This window comes from Sorex fumeus, unplaced genomic scaffold (assembly GCF_029834395.1).
Source record: "Sorex fumeus unplaced genomic scaffold, SorFum_2.1 ptg000007l, whole genome shotgun sequence".
Taxonomy (NCBI): Eukaryota; Metazoa; Chordata; class Mammalia; order Eulipotyphla; family Soricidae; genus Sorex; species Sorex fumeus.
The window spans coordinates 63,224,017-63,243,207 of NW_026606064.1; the positions used below are offsets into that span (position 1 = coordinate 63,224,017).

The 19,191-nt window shown below is 45.7% G+C and overlaps 1 protein-coding gene across 9 annotated transcripts in view; it reads right to left on the reverse strand.

Annotated features, from left to right (window-relative positions):
* KIAA1217 (KIAA1217 ortholog) overlaps nucleotides 1–19,191 on the reverse strand; it is a 750,771-nt gene that overhangs the window by 100,038 nt on the left and 631,542 nt on the right. For all 9 annotated transcript variants that reach the window (XM_056132179.1, XM_056132185.1, XM_056132171.1 and 6 more), the window contains one exon: nucleotides 3,451–3,649. In XM_056132179.1, coding sequence (XP_055988154.1) covers nucleotides 3,451–3,649 — 199 coding nt within the window. The remainder of the gene's footprint in view (nucleotides 1–3,450; nucleotides 3,650–19,191) is intronic.

Sequence of the window (19,191 nt, forward strand, 5' to 3'; positions counted from 1 at the left end):
CACACACACACACACACACACACACACACACACACACACACACACGGCTGTCACAGTGACACTGGGAAGAAATGGAAGATCCCACAAGAGCCTGGAGAAAGAACTTTGTGTGATTCCCAAGGTGCTTAAAATACATGAGGTTGGTTTAGGATTAATTTAGAAACACGTTCATCCAAGATGAATCAACAGTACAGGCCCAGACTGCATTTGCCATGGCAACCATTACAATGCAGATTTTAACCCAACTGCAAACTGGTCCTATAGGAAAAACAGAGAGACCCCAAAGCAAGGATGAAATGGCTAATTACTGAGCAAATACCTGCCCACTTGAAAAATATCAGAGCGTGTGAAATGAACTTCTCTTTGGGGTTTTGAAGTCGAATGCCATTGTCTTACTTACAATCTACATGATTCACTTTTCTGTGTGTGTGTGTGTGTGTGTGTGTGTGTTATGCAGAATGCTGATTCTACCATTCAAAGAAAATATAATTGAGGTATTTTACAGATGAGTACAGAGATGGAATAATTCTTGAAATGGGGTGTACAGGTGAATTCCCACCTAACGTAAGCATAGTCCCCATCCAATAAAATCATTCCAACCACTCAAATCTTTCCAGATCCATGTTTTTCTGTACATTAAGACAGTGAGAAGATGAATAATAAGATGAGTCATTTACAAATCAATGACTTTACACTTCAATATTTCTAATAAGTTTTCACAAAAGTTGAGCTGCTGGTCTGCATAGTAAGGATCAAAAAGATCATAATTTTTGCAGATAGAGACTTGTTAGCTGAATTGTGAGTGATTCAGCTCACTTAAAAGAACCATTTTAAGTGATTCTTTATTCTCTCCAACTGAATTTAAGAAGGATCAAGAAGGATCATTTCAGCCTTTATCTCTTTGTCCTTTATCTTTTTGTCCTCCCTCACACTACTCTCTTTAGGGTCATATTGGGGTGACATAATAACCCGCCCCTCCCCCTCAGGAATTAACAAAGGCAGCGCAAGGAGCAATACTGGGAAAAGTGTTTATACACACACACACACACACACACACACACACACACACACACACATAGCGATAGTACAGTGGTAGGGCATTTACCTTGCGTGCAGCCGGCCCAGCCGAGCTGGGTTCAATTCCTCCGCCCCTCTCGGAGAGCCCGGCAAGCTACGAGAGTATCTCTCCCACACGGCAAAGCCTGGCAAGCTACCTTCGACATATTCAATAAGCCAAAACACAGTAATAATAAGTCTCACGGTGGAGACATTACTGGGCCCACTCGAGCAAATCGATGGACAATGGGGGGGGGCGTGACCATGACACACATATGTAATATATAGAGATACATATATCACATAATACTGTGATATAAAAATCTTTGGATGAACCCCAATTGTCCATAATAATCTCATCAGCCTTGAACACCATAATCCAAAGTGGCTTCATGCTTATTTATTACTACCACGCCCCTTGTTTCCCTTGTAGTAAGAGGGCATGCCGGTGTGGAAACACTACACAGGATGCTACTGCTGCAAATGTTCTCTTTAAATATAATGAGACCCCTTCATGTTGAACTTCATGGTTTGTAAATTCAAAACGTTTTTGGTGACAGCTTGATGAATCATTTATTTCAGAAAACAAACTTGAATTTTCGGATACCCATGAATATTTAAACACCTTTTCAAAGCCCAGTGTTGTGCGACAGATGTAGTGCCTATACCTTAGGGCGTGTGTCAAACTTTCAAAATCCTAAATTACTCATGCGCCTTGGCACACGCCTAAATATGTCATTTGGGATCATTGTTAGATACTTATCGGTTTATGTTTATTATGCACTAGAGGCACACTTTTCAAAAGGGGTTCCCATTAATTTCATAATGAAGAAACAAGGCAACTTGCTATTCTCTGCCAGCTTCTTCACCATAAGGCACAGACCCGGAAACTGAAGCTGTAAACAAGATGGGTTATGGAAGAAATAGTGTGTGTTTATTTTCGTGTGCGTGTGTGTGTGTGTGCGCGCGAGCGTGCGGCAGGGGTTAGGGGGAGGGGAGAGGGAATTGTGGCCAAATCTGGCTATGCTCAGAGCTTACTCCTGCCTCTGAGTTCAGGGATCACTTCTGGAAGTGGTCAGGGGATTTTCGGCGGATATGTGGTGCCAGGAATTGAACCAGGATCAGTAGTATGCAAGGGAAGCTCCTTAACCCCTGTACAATCTCCCTGGCACTAGAGTCTTTGGCCAAAACTGAACTGTCAGGTATGGAGCTGGGCTTGGAAATGACTGTATATAATCTGAATAACTCCCTTCATTTTTCATGCACCTGAGGCTCTGGTTCCATAAAAGGCGAGAAAGAGCTGGCTTAGTCACTCACTCATTTTTAAAGTTCTGAACTGCTGAGAGGCAATCCTAGAAACTGCTTGTTTGTGTTGATTTCAGTCTCATTTCTCAGGTTGTTTGTCTGGGGTAGATCTGAAGGGTCCCTTCTACTCAATACACAATACTGCCCCAGTCAACTGAGATGCGTTCATTTCTGTGCTTGCTGGGATAGCATGAGCTCCTTTAGTCACAGTTTGGAGTATATCCTACTGGGGAGTCCTGGAGATAACCCACCTGAAAAATGAGGTCCATTGGTAAAAGCCAGATACTTAAGAAACTGATGAAAAGTGAGAGTGCTTGTCAGACCCCTTCTGGGAAACATTGTAGAATCCACTGCTTTTAGTCTACCTCACTTGACATGTTCATAACAGCACAGTGCAGTCATTACCCATAATGCACATGGACTGGAGGAAGACCACTTGAGAGGAAATTGAGAAAGGGTTAGTCCTAAGTGCTACCTTCATCTCTTGAGCTCTTTCCTCTGCCTTTCTGGGTCTGAGTTCCCAGAACTCTTAGTTTAACAGTTTGATACTGGCACATATCACTGGTGGCTCACACTTGGCTGTGACTTAACACAAATTATAGTGCCAGTGTGAATGTTTAACAGTAATTTCCAAAGTAGTTTTTTTTTGGGGGGGGGGATTGGGGGGGAGGGTTGAGCCACATCCTGCATACTCAGGGCTTATGCCTGGTTCTGTGCCCAGGAGTGATTCCTGGTGGTGCTCAGGGGACCATATGAGGAACCAGATCAGATCTGAGTCAGCTGCATGCAAGGCAAGCTGCCTGAACTCCTGTATTCTCTCTCTAAGCCCAGTTAGCAATGCTTTTTTTTTGTACAGATATAACTACTAAAGTCCTATGTCTGTCTTCACCTCTGTAAACTACGGCTTGCAAATGAATTCTGGAAAAGAAGATAGTGACTTCACATCTGAGAGATAAGCCTGCCAATCAGGATAATGGCTCTGCTTTCTTTGCTGGGATGTGGAGAGATTAGAGATTGCAAGTACAGTAAGATTAAAGGCAATCTGGTGAGGACACACACACACACACACACACACACACAACTACTCACCTGACATCATTTAATTCATAATAGACATTTCTGCTTTCATCTTTGATGTAAATGGCTACGCTGGGCGACTCCAGCATTTTCATGGTGAGCTGCTGTGGAAAGGCACTTACGAAGAGAGCACGGATTGTGTCTGCACTTGTGATCTCATTCGGCATCCTGAGCTGCTTGGTTTCATCTCCATACTGGAGATAGAGAACTCCTGTATAGAAAATGTAGAGACATCAGTCAGCAGGCCAGCTACTCGGACACACAGCACATTAAGGAATATCTGTGACAAAAGCACTCCAGAATAATATCTGTAATACACTTTCAAGGCATGAAATGAGAGATGCAGATTCAGATTTTCCAGGGGATTCATTCTCTGACAATCAGGCAAGGATCCACACTTATTCTTTGGCCTCCAGGCTAATTTTCAACATTTAAAAACCAAACAGACAAGAAGCTAACTTCTGCTGGTTAACATCAAAAGACAATACTTAACTCCCTTGAGAGGTATATTTAGGAAATTTACCCCTGTAGGACAAGTTTGTCTTTTTTTCCCACTAGAAACATAATCATTACAGCAATGAATAGGCTACTTAGTTCGAATCATTATAGTCCATTCAGAAACATTTTAAATGAAAAGTGCTACGACATCATGTCATCCTAATACACATTTATTAAATGTTTGTACCAAAGAAAACTAGCTACAAAAAGGGAGTCTGGTCCACAAATGTTTTAGAAAGGAAATGGATCAAGTGAGTCACACTAAGAAAAACACAAGTTTGAGATCCTAGAATTATAGAGTTTTAGGGAGACCCCAAGGAATCATGCTTCCCACTTCTCACAGCCTGTGGAGTGATTTATTCCCACATAGAGTTTGAACTTGGTCATATGACTTGCTTTGATCAATAGGACTCTAGCTATATCTAGGGTACCAGAGGATCCCTTAAGTCCTCTTAAATAGCAGATCATGAGACTATACAGAGGTGTGGTTATTTTAAGTTACTATGTTTAGGTCACTCACTTGTCAAATAGACAACATGCAGAATCTATGATCCTGATTTATAAATTTTTTTTTGGCTTTTTGGGTCACACCCGTGATGCACAGGGATTACTCCTGGCTCTGCACTCAGGAATTACTCTTGGCGGTGCTCAGGGGATCATATAGGATGCTGGGAATCGAACCCGGGTTGGCCGTGTGCAAGGCAAACGCCCCCTCGCTGTACTATCACTCCAGTCTCTGATTTATAATTTAAATCCTGTTTCTTGTGAGAAACCAAGGAGGAGGAGCTACAATCACTAGACAAAGTTTTGGCAAGACACATTCAAAGAAGAATAGATGAAAACTTCTCACAAATGGCCATTTGTGAGACAAATTTCTCTCTGCTTCCTCTAGACATTCCATAAAAATGTGATGAGGAGGAATTAAAAACAACAAAGCAACAACCCATAAACCAAAGAATAGAGGGGAAAAAAAGAGCAAACAAGAAAAAGCTGATACTCTAAAGGGTGAACTCCACATAAATCATACAGGGCAGGCATCCAGGGAGGACAAAGTGTGCGAGGTCATGGGTCTGATTCCCAGTGCTACGTACATGCTCCAGGTGTGGTCAGGCAACTCTGTTGTTTGGGACTCCCAGGATACAACAACACATGTGATTCCAGGTGTACAACCAGGTGTGTGCAAGCACCTCAACGACAGATGTGAGAATATCTCAGGTAGGTGAGCCCCACAATGGAAGTGTGAGATTCCCCAGATCACACTTTTGTTGAGTGTGTGAGCACTCAATCAGAGAACTGAGTCCTAGTGCGAATCACAAATACGCATGTGTGCGACAGTCTATCACTGTAGTAACAGCAAAGGGAAAGGAAGAGTTAACACACACAGATACATACACACACACAGACACACACACATACTTACACCTGGAAAATGGTAGCTGGGGAAGATCAGGGAATGAGGTATCAGATCCTTCTGAGGTGGGAAAGTGGGGCAAGTGAAATGCAGGAAGTCTGATGTAATGTTTTTTATGTCATAGTGAAGTGCCCACATGCATTTGTCACCCAGTCAAGGGGATTCCTCTGCCCCCCAAGATTTAAAGCTGTCCAACCCAAACAACTGGCTGAACCCTGGTTCAGTGGGCTCAGCACTGGGTAGGACACACAGCTCTGACCATTGACAGGGCAGTCAGGAAATGTGCACAGCGTTCTGGGAGGGACCAAGTATTGGGGATAATGTCCAGGTTCTGCATGGTCAACCCAGATGTGTGACCCCACCTCTCTGATAGGAGGTTTCAATAAATGTTTGTTGAATGAATGGATGATTTCTTCATCATCCATAAGGAATGTACATTGTAAGGTCTTACCCAAGCCATCAGCATCTGGTGGTCATGGTTGACACACAGCCTAGCAATCTTGCTCCTGGTTTGTATACACATTAGAAATACTTGCTGAAGTGGCTGCTTTCTTACTGGGCCCCACATCCCCTTTCACCCCATCTGTTTTGATGCTTGGCTTCTGCAGCAAGCTGATTTTTTCAAACTTGCCATGCTAGGACATGTTCAGGACCCAGAAGGCGGAAGAGACAAACCTTTTAAGACTGCCTAATCACAGACCAAGTGATACTTTCACCCCAAACAGGAGATGCGGTGCCAATCCTGTGCATGGCTAATGCCACAACAAGAGGCCAAACAAAACCACAGGCCCAACCATGACTGGGTGAGGTCTCTGCTAAAAGGCCATTTAAGCCCTGTGACAAGCACAGCTCACGATCTGCAGTATATCCCCACATCTGCATCCTGTACATGTGGGAGAGCTAGAAAGAATAGTCAGAGGTTCTGAATGAAAGAGAGAAAAAGGGAGGGCCTCCACACACTGCTTATCTCAGTGTCTGGCCAGTCCAGCTGCCAGCTGGGTCCATCAGTGGGAGACAGATCATGAAAATCTGGAGAAGACAGCAATGACGTTTTTCCAGACAACAGAAGAGAGTTTCTAGACTTGATTCAGTTTGCTTCTTCCATGCATGATACTACAGTCCAGGCAGTTATCTTCATGCACGGTCCCACTGTCACAGCATCGTGACCAGACTCGGGCTGCCTGAGTCTGCGTGGGGCACTTCTGAGCAACAGAAGAAGCTTGGAGGTCTTTGGGTTGCTAACTTCCTTCCTTCCTTCCTTCCTTCCTTCCTTCCTTCCTTCCTTCCTTCCTTCCTTCCTTCCCCTCCCTCCCTCCCTCCCTCCCTCCCTTTCTTTATTATTTTATTTTTATAAAGTTGTTCATAATTTATCACATTCATTATTTCAACACCAATTCCACCCCCATTACACCTTCCCACCACCATTACTTTGAATTTTCCCACCACCACCACCCAAGCCTGACCCAAAGGCAGATGCTAAGAAATTTCTTTTCTATTGCTTGTTATAAATAACCCCCTAAAAAGGAAACATATGTATTTAGAGGAAATAAATAATTAATGATAATAATAATAATAATATGTATGTGTGTATGTATTTAGAGGAAAAGTGTATGAAAATTGGTGTAGTGAAAATTGGTGTAGTGTATCTCACTTTGGAGCCATTAAGCCCCTATAGTTGAGCCTTGTGTGCATATATATATATGTGTGTGTATATATATAGATATATATACCTTCTTGTATATATATTGAAGAAGATAGATTGCCTTCTACTTTATACCCTATCAAAGGTGATCCCAGGTGCACAACCAGGTGTGAACAAGCACCTCAACGACAGATGCGAGAGTACTTCGGGTAGGTGTGCTACTCTTGATATATCAGTGGCATAAAGTATGAGATGTAGAAAACAGATGCTTTGGAGGGTGCCTGCCATGTCCCACAGTGCACGAGTCATTCATGCCCTCTGTTGGCATCTGGTCTCAAGGACACCCCACTGCCCAGACAGGACCATGGGCATCTAGAAGGTCGAAGCAACGTATGAACACCCTGGCTGAAGCAGATGGTGACACTGACTCAGATCCACTTCTGCCAAACGGCAGAGGCCGAGGTCTGGGACGGGCACCGGGGTGAGTGGGTGGGGTGTTGAGGGGGGAGGCCTGCAGCTCCCTCAACTCTGTACTGAGTCACTTCTTTCCCCCCCGAGCTCTGCAAGCCTTGCACTTTTAGTCTGACCATCTGCTGAAGAGGTGGGAGAAGGAAGGGGGCAGCCAGAATAAAAGATTCTTGTCCCGAGTCACTGCTGGTGGGGTTATAAGCCATCCACATGCTAGCACAGCAGGGAGAGAGGGCCCAGAGCTTGTGAAGCTGCAGAAGATGGCCACGGAGAATGGCCACAAGGGTCCTCACAGGGGGTGGCCATGAAGGACGGACAGAGAGGGTCATGGGAGATGTGCATATGGAAGATGGTCACATGGAAAATGGTCCAGGGGCTGGCCATGGAGAATGGCCATGAAGGATAATCTTGGGGGATGGGCCGGGTTCTCAGTCCTCAGCAGTTCTTTTACCTCAAGGGGACTCCAATGCCACAGGAACTTTCCACCAAAACCTTTTGGCTGCAGTTTGACAAAACTAGGTTCACTCACAGATCCCGTTGTTGCTGCCTATCCTCCAAGTCTCCCGACTCAGGATTAGTTCCAGAACATGGAAGATCTTCCATGAGTCTTGAGAGGGTATGCATGGATTTCCTCTGGGTGATGCTGCAATAAGCTAAGGAGTCTCTGTGTACCTCCAAATGGCCCTGATCTCCAATGTGATGGGATCAGGGATGCTCTGGAAGGTAATTAGGGCATGAAGCAGAAGTTCCCTGTGGGGCTGAGCCCCTTTATTAGAAGGTTCAGGGCAGGCAAGGCAGTCATCTGAAAATGAGATGTGCACTCGGCTTTCAATGCCTAATCCCTTCCAGTTAGCAGATCCATGGGTACCTCAAGTTTAAACTTCCCCAACCTTTGGGACAGTGAGAAATCAACTGCTATTTAAAACATTCAGTCCATGACTGTTGATAGAGCAGCCAAAATGGACGAAGCCTGCTTCAGTCTCCGATCCCCATCTTATGCCCTGCTGAGGGCACTGTGGCTGGCTGGCAGTCTTGCTGCCCTCTGAGCATACCACACACATCCACACTGCTGCAACACCCCACCACTTCTTTGGCTTGCATGTGACCTCCTTGGGCCAGTTTACTTAGTCTTCCACCACTTTGCCATTAAAAACAGAGGTAGGAGGCATGAGATAGAATTTAGGGGTTAAGGAACTTTCCTTGTCCACTCTGACCCCAGTTATATCCTCAGCGCTGCTCCCCTGAGCACCACCAGGAGTGATCCCTTAGCACAGAGCAAGAAAGAAACACTAGGCATCACTGGGATTTTGGTTTTGGAGTCAGACTAGCAGTGCTTGGGGGTCGCTCCTGGCTGTGCTCAAGGGCCCATGAGATACTGGGGACCGAAGCAGCGTGCAAAGCTCAGCCTGTTAATCTGGCATGACTTTGGATTCTGTATTATAATTAGTTGTATTCATCAGACAGTAATAGAATGTAGTGTTAGATACATAGTTGATGCTCAGATAACTTTTAGTTGAAATGAATTCAATTCTTCCTGTAATGTGGCCAAATGAACATAATGTATGCATGCTTTCTAAAACGCCCTCCACTTTCCCTGAAACAGCATTAACTATAGGCAGATACTGGTGACAATTCTAAAAGACCAAAATTCCTCAGTTTCTCCAAATGTAGGACAAGGCAAATCAATAATTGCCTTATTACAATGATAACACATGACTTAAAAACTTAAGTGCTCAGGGGCGGCAGGATGGACAGTACAGCAGGTAGGGAGCCTGCCCTGCACACAGAAGACACAGGTTTGATCCTTGTATCCCATATGATCCCTCGAACACTGCCAGTAGTGATCCCTGAGTATAGAGCCAAGAGTAAGCCCAGCTGGATATGGGCTCCAAACAAAACCCCCACCTGGCCCCCTCAAAATAAAAACAAGTGTTGTTTTTATTTTTGAGATGTGTTGCTAGATGTGCATCTACTTTCCCGGAAACTCCAGGTTACTTTTCTATATCTGCGTGCTGATGAAAAAAGTTTTCAACTTAATTAACAACTTTTAATTAAAAACTTAATTAAAACATTAATATAACTTTTTACAGTTAGGAAATTGGCAAAGATTTTTACACTGACATTCAGTGTTGACAAATGATAGGAATGTGAGTTCTTTCACATACCACTTCTGGGAAGGTGATCTGATAGTACTTTTTCAAAAGGCTATTGGTCAATACATGTCAAGTGTCCTCGAATATACAAACATCTATGCTCAATATACCAGGTAAGCATAAAGAAATGCCAGGATGTGCAGAAAAGCATCACTTATAAACATATGTGGGATAAAAAAATAAACATATGATGGAGTTGTAATTCTATTATTAGAGAAAAAAATTCAACACATCAACTCATTTTATAAAATCTATTCATTGGAGAGGGTTGAAGAGAGAGTACTGGGATTAAGTGCTTTGAATGTAGTCAACCCGTTTTAATCTCTGGCGCCTCATAAACCCTCCTCCCCCACCCTGCCACACACATGCGCGCACACACACACACACACACCACACACACACACACACACACACACACAATGATCAGTAGCATATGAAGGTTATAAAAAATGTCCACCCTCAGTAACTATGACAATAGCTATAACAGTAACTATGAAAATAAAAATAGAAATTATACCCACGAGGAAGAAAAAGTCAGTAAGTCTAGTAGCCTCAAGTGGCAGGTGATGAGGGAAATGGAGTCAAGTTACTGCTGGTAGGAGAATCAATTTACACAACCATTCGTGGCACTTGATACAGCTTTACCAGCATCTCCTGCACCCACAAGAATTCTTTCAAATTATTCCATCACAGAGAAAAATCTCAGGTGTGCACACCGGGCACTGGGCCATAATTCAACATTATGTCACGTGGACTTCGGCTCAGTGATTTTAATAGAAAAGTAACCCGGAGTTTCCGGGAATGAAGTAGATGCACATCTAGCAACACATCTCAAAACCAGACTCGTGAGTGAACCCTGAAAGTCATGAAAGAATACAAGTAGCTAGACCTCACTTAAAGGAGGTTTTATAACACACATTCCAATTGTATCGATAATTTCTGAATACACAACACAGAGTCAAAGCATTGAAACTGGGAGCAAATGCTCTAACATCAATACAGCTCTAGGAAAAAAGGATGGGCAAGGAAAAGAAAGGGGAAAGGGTCCTTTGGAAAGGCAAGGTGCCCACAGCAAGGCTAGAAAAGTGGTTTGTTTTAAATTTAAGTTGACATAAACAGTTACAGCACTTGTTATGTATCAGACATGGATTTAAGCCTTATTTAAAGATTAAATAACATATTTTGGGGAGATTTAGGGGACACATTTAGCAGTGCTTAGGGGCTACTCCCAGCTGAGTGCTCAGGGGTCACTTCTGGAGGTGCTTGCTGGACCCAGTGGTGCCATGGAGCAAATCAGGGTTGGTAATATGCAACCCAAGTGTCTTAGCCCCTGTACTATCCTTTGAGCCCTCATTCAATCTGTATAAGGTCATTGTCATGATTATACCCACTTCAAGGAGAAGAACACTGAAGGTAAGAAAAATCACTTGTATGACCCTCTTTAGATAATATTTTTTTTCTTCATTTAATCATGGGATTGAACCCAGGTGCTCACATGTGCAAGGCAGAAATTCTTTCACTGAACTGCACCCCTTTGGGCAATATCCATAAACACTGTACTGCACTGCCTCTCTTGTTAAACAGATGTCCATATCTGTTCAACATTGATAAAGTCTTAAATTGTAATGTTTTCTGCTTTTTAAACTATACTTAAAAGCTTTAAATATAAAACATAAGTACATTTAAAAAAGTACATTTAAAAAACAGTTATTTGGAAAATTTCCTTGATTTGTAATGAGTGGGTGCAGAAGTTCTCAAATATAAAAAGTAAGGAAGCAAAAGACTTTTTTTTGATGGGGGAGCCACTGACTCTGCACTCAGGAATCACTCTTGGCAGTGCTCGGGGTACAAAATGCTAGGATTAAACCTGGACCAGCCCTGTGCACATCAAGTTCCCTACCTGTTATACTATCATTCCAACCTAGATTTCTTGTAAAGCAAAGAATTAAAGCATAAAAGATACAGTAATCATGGTCCCAGAAAAAAAATTAATTGGCTTTGTACAGATATGAAAAGCGAACATTTGCAAAGCTTCTGGTACCCATCCTCAGTTTCAGAAAAACTATGATTATGATTCAAAAAAAAAAGTTTGTAACTGCTCCTGAGGGAGAATAATACCACCTGAATTTTGTTCATCACACAAATAAGCAGATTTAGGCATAAAGATTATAGACACGAGTAAGAGTTTGAGTTAACCAGAAATTAATTTTCTTCTCTAATAAATGATCAGTATTTTACATAGAAATAACCTGTGGTTATTACAGATGAATGAGTGCCTCTTTAGAAAGCTTTCTGTGTGAAATGCTACTTTTAAATTTATTTTTATCTTTTCCAGAGAAGCCATAGAAGCCAGTAGAATTTGGTGGGGCTGAGACCATTCCCCACAATACTCAGCCTTGGAATGTAGGCCTGACCCTTGGGTGCCTGGTGTTGGGGTGTGGGATTTTGGGGGCAGGCATGTGGTACTAAAGACCAAACTCAGGGTCTTTACACTTGAGTTATCTCCCCAGTCCTGAAATGATTTTTTAAAAAATATTTTTGAGCCACACCCAGCAATACTCAAGGATTACTCCTGGCTCTGTGCTCAGGAATTATTCCTAGTGGCACTCAGAGGACCATGAGGGATTGAAGCCTGGTTGGCCATGAGCAAGGCAAGCACCCTACCCACTGTTATTATCACTCTGGGCCCCAATCCCTCCAGTAGAATGGTTCACAGGGGAACATGTTTACTCCCCAGCGACTTTGCTAAAGAAGAGTCCCAGCAACAGGAGGATGGAGGGGGAAACACAGGGCAGGGGTTCCCAAGCCTCCTCCACATGCAATATCCCCCCAAATCTCCAAGGGTGCGCCCACTTGAAAGCTTTTTTAAACATCTTTTTTTTGGTTTTTCTAAATAAGAATTTTTAGTTCTTATTTAGCTAAATTCTTATCCAACCAAATAAGAATTGGTTTCTGGGCCATACCAGGTAGTGCTCAAGGACCACTCTGGGTAGGCACTTAGAGGATGGCTTCTGGCAGTGCTCAGGGGACCAAGTGATGTTGGGGATGGAACTCGGGCCTCTCGCATCAAAGCAGGTGCTCATCTTCCCAGGCCTGCTCTTAAGTTTGGCTGGAGGCTTCTTTATTGAGGCATTACTGAGTCAGGCCTTGATGCACTGGCCAGTGGAACTGACTCAGCTCCCAGCCTCTCCACCCAAGGAGCTCATGGTTAGCCCTCCTGGCTCCCCCTTCTCCCTATCCTTAGGGACTCTCTCCAAAAGTCATCTCCCTGACATAACAAGAATCACCTTTGCCCTCTCAACTGTTAGGAAATTGCTAGGCTTAGGGGATAGGCTGCTGGGCAGGCTCTGAGTGAGACAATGGATGAAGATTTATACAATATGGGTGAAGAGACATAAAATATTAGACATGAGGCTTGTTCTTCAAGCCCGTGTTCTTCCTTGAACATGTATCTCACTTGCTTGTCTCTGTTTTTTTTTTTTTTTGCTTGCCCGTTTCCACTCTGGAGAAGGCTGAGCTCTTGCACATACAGTTTTCCCTTTTCTCTCCTCTCACATCTTGCTAAGTATGTTTCAATAAAAACTATCTTGCTTCACAAAAAATTGTGTATATATATGATATATATATATACACACACATATGTATATATATCATGAGGTGCCTATTTTGGTTATTGAAGGGGCACGCCTGTACTTCCTGTAAGTTCCCATACTGCACCCTGCCTGGGCACCAGCTCTTGTATGTCCTGCCTCCTCTTCCATTCCCTGGCCCCTCAGCTGGCCTTTCTTTCAGTGAGCCACAGCACAGCCTTCTTTCTGCAGAGAATGCTGAAGGAAACTGTCCACGCTCCAGCCTCTCAGGGGAACGTTTGGGGGAAACGGGCCATCTGTGACTAGCCCGTCTTAGACCTCGGGGTGCACCCACACACATCACGAGGCCGTCCCAATGTGGAGGGCGGGGAGGGCCTGGTGGAAGGCGGCTCCTCTGGCCATATGCAGCCACAGAGGGAATTTCGGGAACGCTCACACCTCCCTCCTCAATGCATCCTGCCCTGGGTCATCCAGGGAGGTGGCCCACGCAGGGGCGAGACATGCGCTGTCTCCTTCCGGGCGGCCTTTTCTCAGTTTCTCTAGAAGTGCCTGAGGGGGAGGCTCGCAGAGCTTTTCCAGAAATGGTGAGAAAGAGAGTGTGGGCGGTTTGGGGGAATTCATTTCTTACTGGCCTGCGTCTGGGGGCTTGGAGAAAAACAGACATCTCGTCTCCTACATGAGGAAGCAAAGGGAGCCCAGCCACTGAGCAGCAGTGCGCTAAGCGGATGTTAGAGCATGCAGGGCTTCTGGAGGGGAATCCTGATGGGGAAAGGTGGGTGCCTTAGGGCCTCTTGCTCCTGGAACAATTCCTGGAGCCACCTCCCAAGGCACAAGGTGGGGCTCACTGGTGTGAGCCTTATCACCGGGGCAGGTACCCCAACGCTGGGCACGAATCCCCACACTGGAGCATGCCTCAAGCACTGGGCACAAACCCCCACAATGGAGTATGCCCTCCAATACTAGGGCATGTATCCTAACACTGGAGCATAAACCTCAACACCCAGGCATGAACCCCAACAATGAGTCTTGTGCCTCAACATTGAGACATGTATCCTAACACTAGAGCCTGAATCTCAACACTGAAGCATGCACCCCAACACTGGGGCATGAACCTCAACACTGAGGCATATACCCCAACATGAGAACATGCACCCCAACACCGAGTCATGCACCCCAACACTGGGACATGTATCTTAACACTAGAGCATGAATCTCCACACTGGGGCATGAACCCTAACACTGAAGCATGCACCCCAATACTGGGGCACATACTCCAACACGAGAGCATGCACCCTGACACGGAGGCATGTACCCCAAACTGGGGCGTGTACCCCCAACACCAGAGCATGTACTCCAATATAGGACATGTGCCCTGACACTGGAGCATATGTCCAAATATTGGAGCATGCACCCCAACACTAAAGCATGCGCCCCGGTGAAAAATGAGTACTGGTGAAGGGAGAGGTGTTTGATCATTGTATGACCGAGACTTAAACCTGAAAGCTTAGTAACTTTTCCCACAGTGATTCAATAAATAAATATAAGAAGAAAAAAATAAATAAAATTATGAAAAAAAGGTAAGGTGGAATTCATGTCCAATTCAATCAGCTAATCAGTGGCTGAATGAATAGCAGTACTCCTACATAAAAAAAAAATAAAATAAAGTATGCACCCCACCCTGGAGCATGACCCCCAGGTCTGGAGGATGCACTCTCTGCGGGTGGGCCACTTGACTATGTCTGTTGGGCATCACGTGTGTGTGCAACTCTGGGAGCTGGAAAGAGAATAAAGTCAGTTACGGGCTGGGAGTGGAGGGAGGGGGCGTCTATACCCCATGATCCACCCCAACCTCTGAGGACCCTGATGAGTTCTGAAATCAAATCGAGCTTTCTAGGTCACCATGAGGGTTCATTTGTCAAAAGCACAAGGAGAAAGAGAATGTATTCTTATCCAGCATTTTGTGATTTGATTTATAGCTGGAAAAATATTTAAACAGACTTCATATGAGCCCTGATACTTGCCGGCAGCCAGGGTACCTAGGAGACTGAGAGGGCAGCATTTTTCCTGGAACATCAGGGGTCCAAGCCAGGAAGAGAACCTTCTCCTCTGGGCTGTGGACCCCTCAGAAGTGGCTGCTTCTCAGGCTGCCAGGTTTAGGGCTAGTAGAAAGGCGCTGAGTCATGCCCAGCTGTTTGGAGGGTCCACACATTGGCAATGATTGCGGAGCTGCTTCTGGGGGCATTTTCAGCTGGAATGGTGGAAGACGGTTCCATGCTACTGACTTCACATATGCTCGGCCTCCAAGTTCCAAGAGACTTCCTGGGTGTTAGAACAGCACCCCTGCCCCCACCCTCGGGCCCAAACCATGCTTCCCCAATCACTCTCAAGCTGCCCCGCCAGATACCCCTTCCCTCACGGGACTTCCCCTCCTCTTCCAGTGCCCAGTGCCAGAGGGCGGGGATCTTCTGGAACCTCTACCATGTCTCATGTTTGACCCTCTCCACACCCTGTCCCCGTGGGGAGAGCGGGAATGTTCTTTCACTCCTGGACAAAGGACAGAGGAATAGAAAGGCTGGCAGACTGTCAGGAGGACACAGTGAATGCAGGGAAGAACAGACTCCCTATGACCACTCAGGGCTGAGTGTCCGGATGGGGAGCAGCAAGCCAGGCCCCGGGCTGGGCTCCTGATCTAAGGGAAACAGGGTAATGGTGTTGGGGGGCCTGGTGAAGTGAGGGTCTTTGCTTGCTTTACGGGCAAGTGGGAAAGCAGAAAGTGACCGGGAATGGCATTCCAGGTGTCTCAGGGTGACAAAGGTCAGGCTGTCTGTCCCTTCCTCGGCTCAGCACTGGGGACTTGAAGGCAGAGCTGTCTGGGGTATGTTGGCACCATGAGATAACACTCCAGAGCTGGGCTTGACCAACTAACTCCCCGCCCCCAGCCTCGGAGACTTTGTTCTGGTTCCCGCTGGTCCCCTCTGGCCCTTTCTCAGGAGGCAGATAAGACGCCACCTCTGAGGTTCCTTCCGGCTGCCCGGTTCCCTTTGAAGTAGCAGGGCTGCTTTGCAACGCAGCCTTTGGTCTAACCACGAGGGCACAATAAAGAACAAAAGTCAGCAGCGGCTGAAGCGGCCCGGGGAGTGGTGCGGGGGGTGGTGCCGCACTGACAAAGCATCCTTGTTCAGACCCAGGTCCCCCATGTGTCCCTGTCATGACAGTGACGTACGAGCCCGGGTTCCGGGCTCACCTTTGTCCCCCCTTCCTCACCACTCTCATGGGTTGAAGACCCCGCTCAGTGCCTCAGGATCAAGATGATGACGGCTGATGCTCCCAGCCCAGGAGGATGAATAAGCTAAAGCATTCGTGAAGCCGAGTTGTTTTCTCGGGCGGTTCCCCTCATAACACACCCACGTGGAGCACTGGCCCTGGGCAGGAAGAAACCCAGCCAGACTCCTGCCTCTGTGCTTCCCCTCCTCCTCGCCGCCTCGCCCTGCCCCGAGCTTTCATACCTTGGAGACCAGCGAGTCACTGAGCCAGAAACACCAAGCTTTGTGACTAGCAAACCCTGGTCAAGGCTGTCCACCTCCATGCAAGCGCTAAAGGCAAAGTGGGTGGAGAGACTCTTTGGATACTTAAGAGAAAGCTTTGCACTAGAGACCCCCAGGGCAATGTTAGATTTACAGAGCTGCAGATACTAAAGCTGAATGAGTCCCAGGAGATACAGATTTCATTCATTCTAGGAATACTGGCTGAGTTCTTGCCAGTGCCACACTGTTTCCTAAAGGCTGGAAGCTCAAATCCCTGCGCTTGTACGGTGTAGCAGAGAGAATAAACTCAGAGACCAGGAAGGCTAGAGGATGCCAGTGAGGAGCAAGATGAACTGGGCATGGGAAATAGGAGATGGCATTCGGATTCGGATTCCAAATAGCAGGGCATCCAGTTTACAAGAAGAGGCCCAAAGAAGGGTGGCCTAGGGCTCCAAGATCTACCTGGGCAGAAAGCAATACAGCAGGGGAAAGGCAAGATTTTTTTCTTTTTTTTTTTTTATTCTGTGACCCTCTTCTATTTTTTTCTTCTCCTCCTTCTCCTTTGCTCCTCTTTTTCCTCCTCCTCCTCCTTCCTCTCCAGCTTCTTCACTTCTTCCTCTTCCACCTTCTTCTCCTCCTTCTCCAATTCCTCCTCTTCATCCTTCTCCTTTCTTCCTTTTCCTTCTTCCTCTCCTCCTCCTCTTCCTCTTCTGCTTTCTCTTCCTCCTCCTCCTCCTTCTTCTCTTTTCTCTCTGATTCACACCCAGCAGCGCTCAGGGCTCACTCCTGGCTCTGTGCTCAGGGTTCACTTTTGGGAGGATCGGGGAACCATATGCTGGGGAATGGCGAGTTTTCTTGACAGAGAAGTAAGGGCAAAGGTCAAGTGCATTGGGAGGAACACGAGTGGGTGGTTTGGCGGGCACTGAGGTGGGCTAAGAAAGGTCGTGATGAGACCATGTGGTCCCTTGTCTCTGCATGAGCTGGGAAACCCACAGAGGACTGTGATGAATTGAGATTTCTAAGACTGCTTTGTTAAGCATGGATGATAGTGAACAGAGAGTGAAATCATGAGACTACAGCAAACTTGGGCAATAGCCCAGGAGAGAGATGCTGGTGGGTTGGACCTGGGCAGAGTGCTCAAGAGGCTGAGAAGGGGCCAGATTTCTGGAGGTTCTTGGGAAGGAGAGGGAAGGTGATTTCATTAGAGTAAACAAAGCGGGCTCAAATGCAGACTCAAGGAGCATGGTAAGCTTCGGCAGGAGCAACTGGTAGAATGGAGTAACGTGGGTAGTCTTATGGGAAAGACATTGTGGGGAGTTGGTTTTGTTGCGGGGGAGGAGTCTTGAAAGCTCATTTCTGGAACTGATGAAAAGACAAGTGGGTGATTTGTTGGTTTGTTTTTTGTGCCATACCCAGCAGTGCTCAGGGCTTTTTATGATTCTGTGCCCAGGGATCACTCCTGGCCATGCTGGGATTGAACCTGGGTCAGGTGCATGCAAGGAAAGAAGAAAGGTGCCCTACCAGCTGTACTCTCTCTCTAGCCCCTACCAGAGCTGTTCCTATAAAGTGACAGCCCTGTGTGGTCAACTTCAATTGAAGCCACAGGAAAGGATCAGGAGACGCTGCTTGGACGAGTCATTTTGTTGTGAGTGGTTCAAAGGATAGTCCATAAAATACAGGCGCTTAAGCTAACACATGAGTCTGCCCGGTCTCAAAATATCCCAAATGATCACTGAAGACCAACACACAAGTCAGACGAGACACTGTTCAAATGCCATCAGCAATAACAGGCATATTTTTAGAAGATTCAAATTTCTTTTTCTCCCCCAAACATTTTTGTGGTATTGTTACAATATTACTGGAAAGTTATGACAAACATAAAAAATGCACAGGCTCCTTCTTTGAGAATTTGCAGACACAAACAACTTTTGGTCACAAAAATTGTGTCTGCTTGCTGTCAATCCAGCTGTGGCTTGTTCCTAGGCAGACAGGATTAAAACGCCTGGCAGTGACTTTTTTTGGGGGGGGGGTCAAATCTGGTGATGCTCAGGGGTCACTCCTGGATCTGCACTCAGGAATTACCCCTGGCGCTGCTCGGGGGACCATATGGGATACTGGGAATCGAACCTGGGTTGGCCGCATGCAAGGCAAACGTCCTCCCTACTGTGCTATCACTCCAGCCCCCCTGGAAGTGACTTGTTTTATCAGACACATATTGTGCCGAAATGGAGGCTACTTTTGTTATAGTGGTGATGTGCTTGGCCAAGAGTAAAAAGATCCATTTTCACGAGTAACTTCCTACTGATGGTATCTGGCCTCCAAACTCCAAAGAAAAATTAAAAAGTTTTGAATGTTCACAGTTAGACTCAAGAAAATAATACATTAGGAACTATTCGATGGAAGGCATGATAGACAGTTTTAAAAAATCACACTGGAGGGACTGGCAAGATAGTATAGAGTGCAGAAT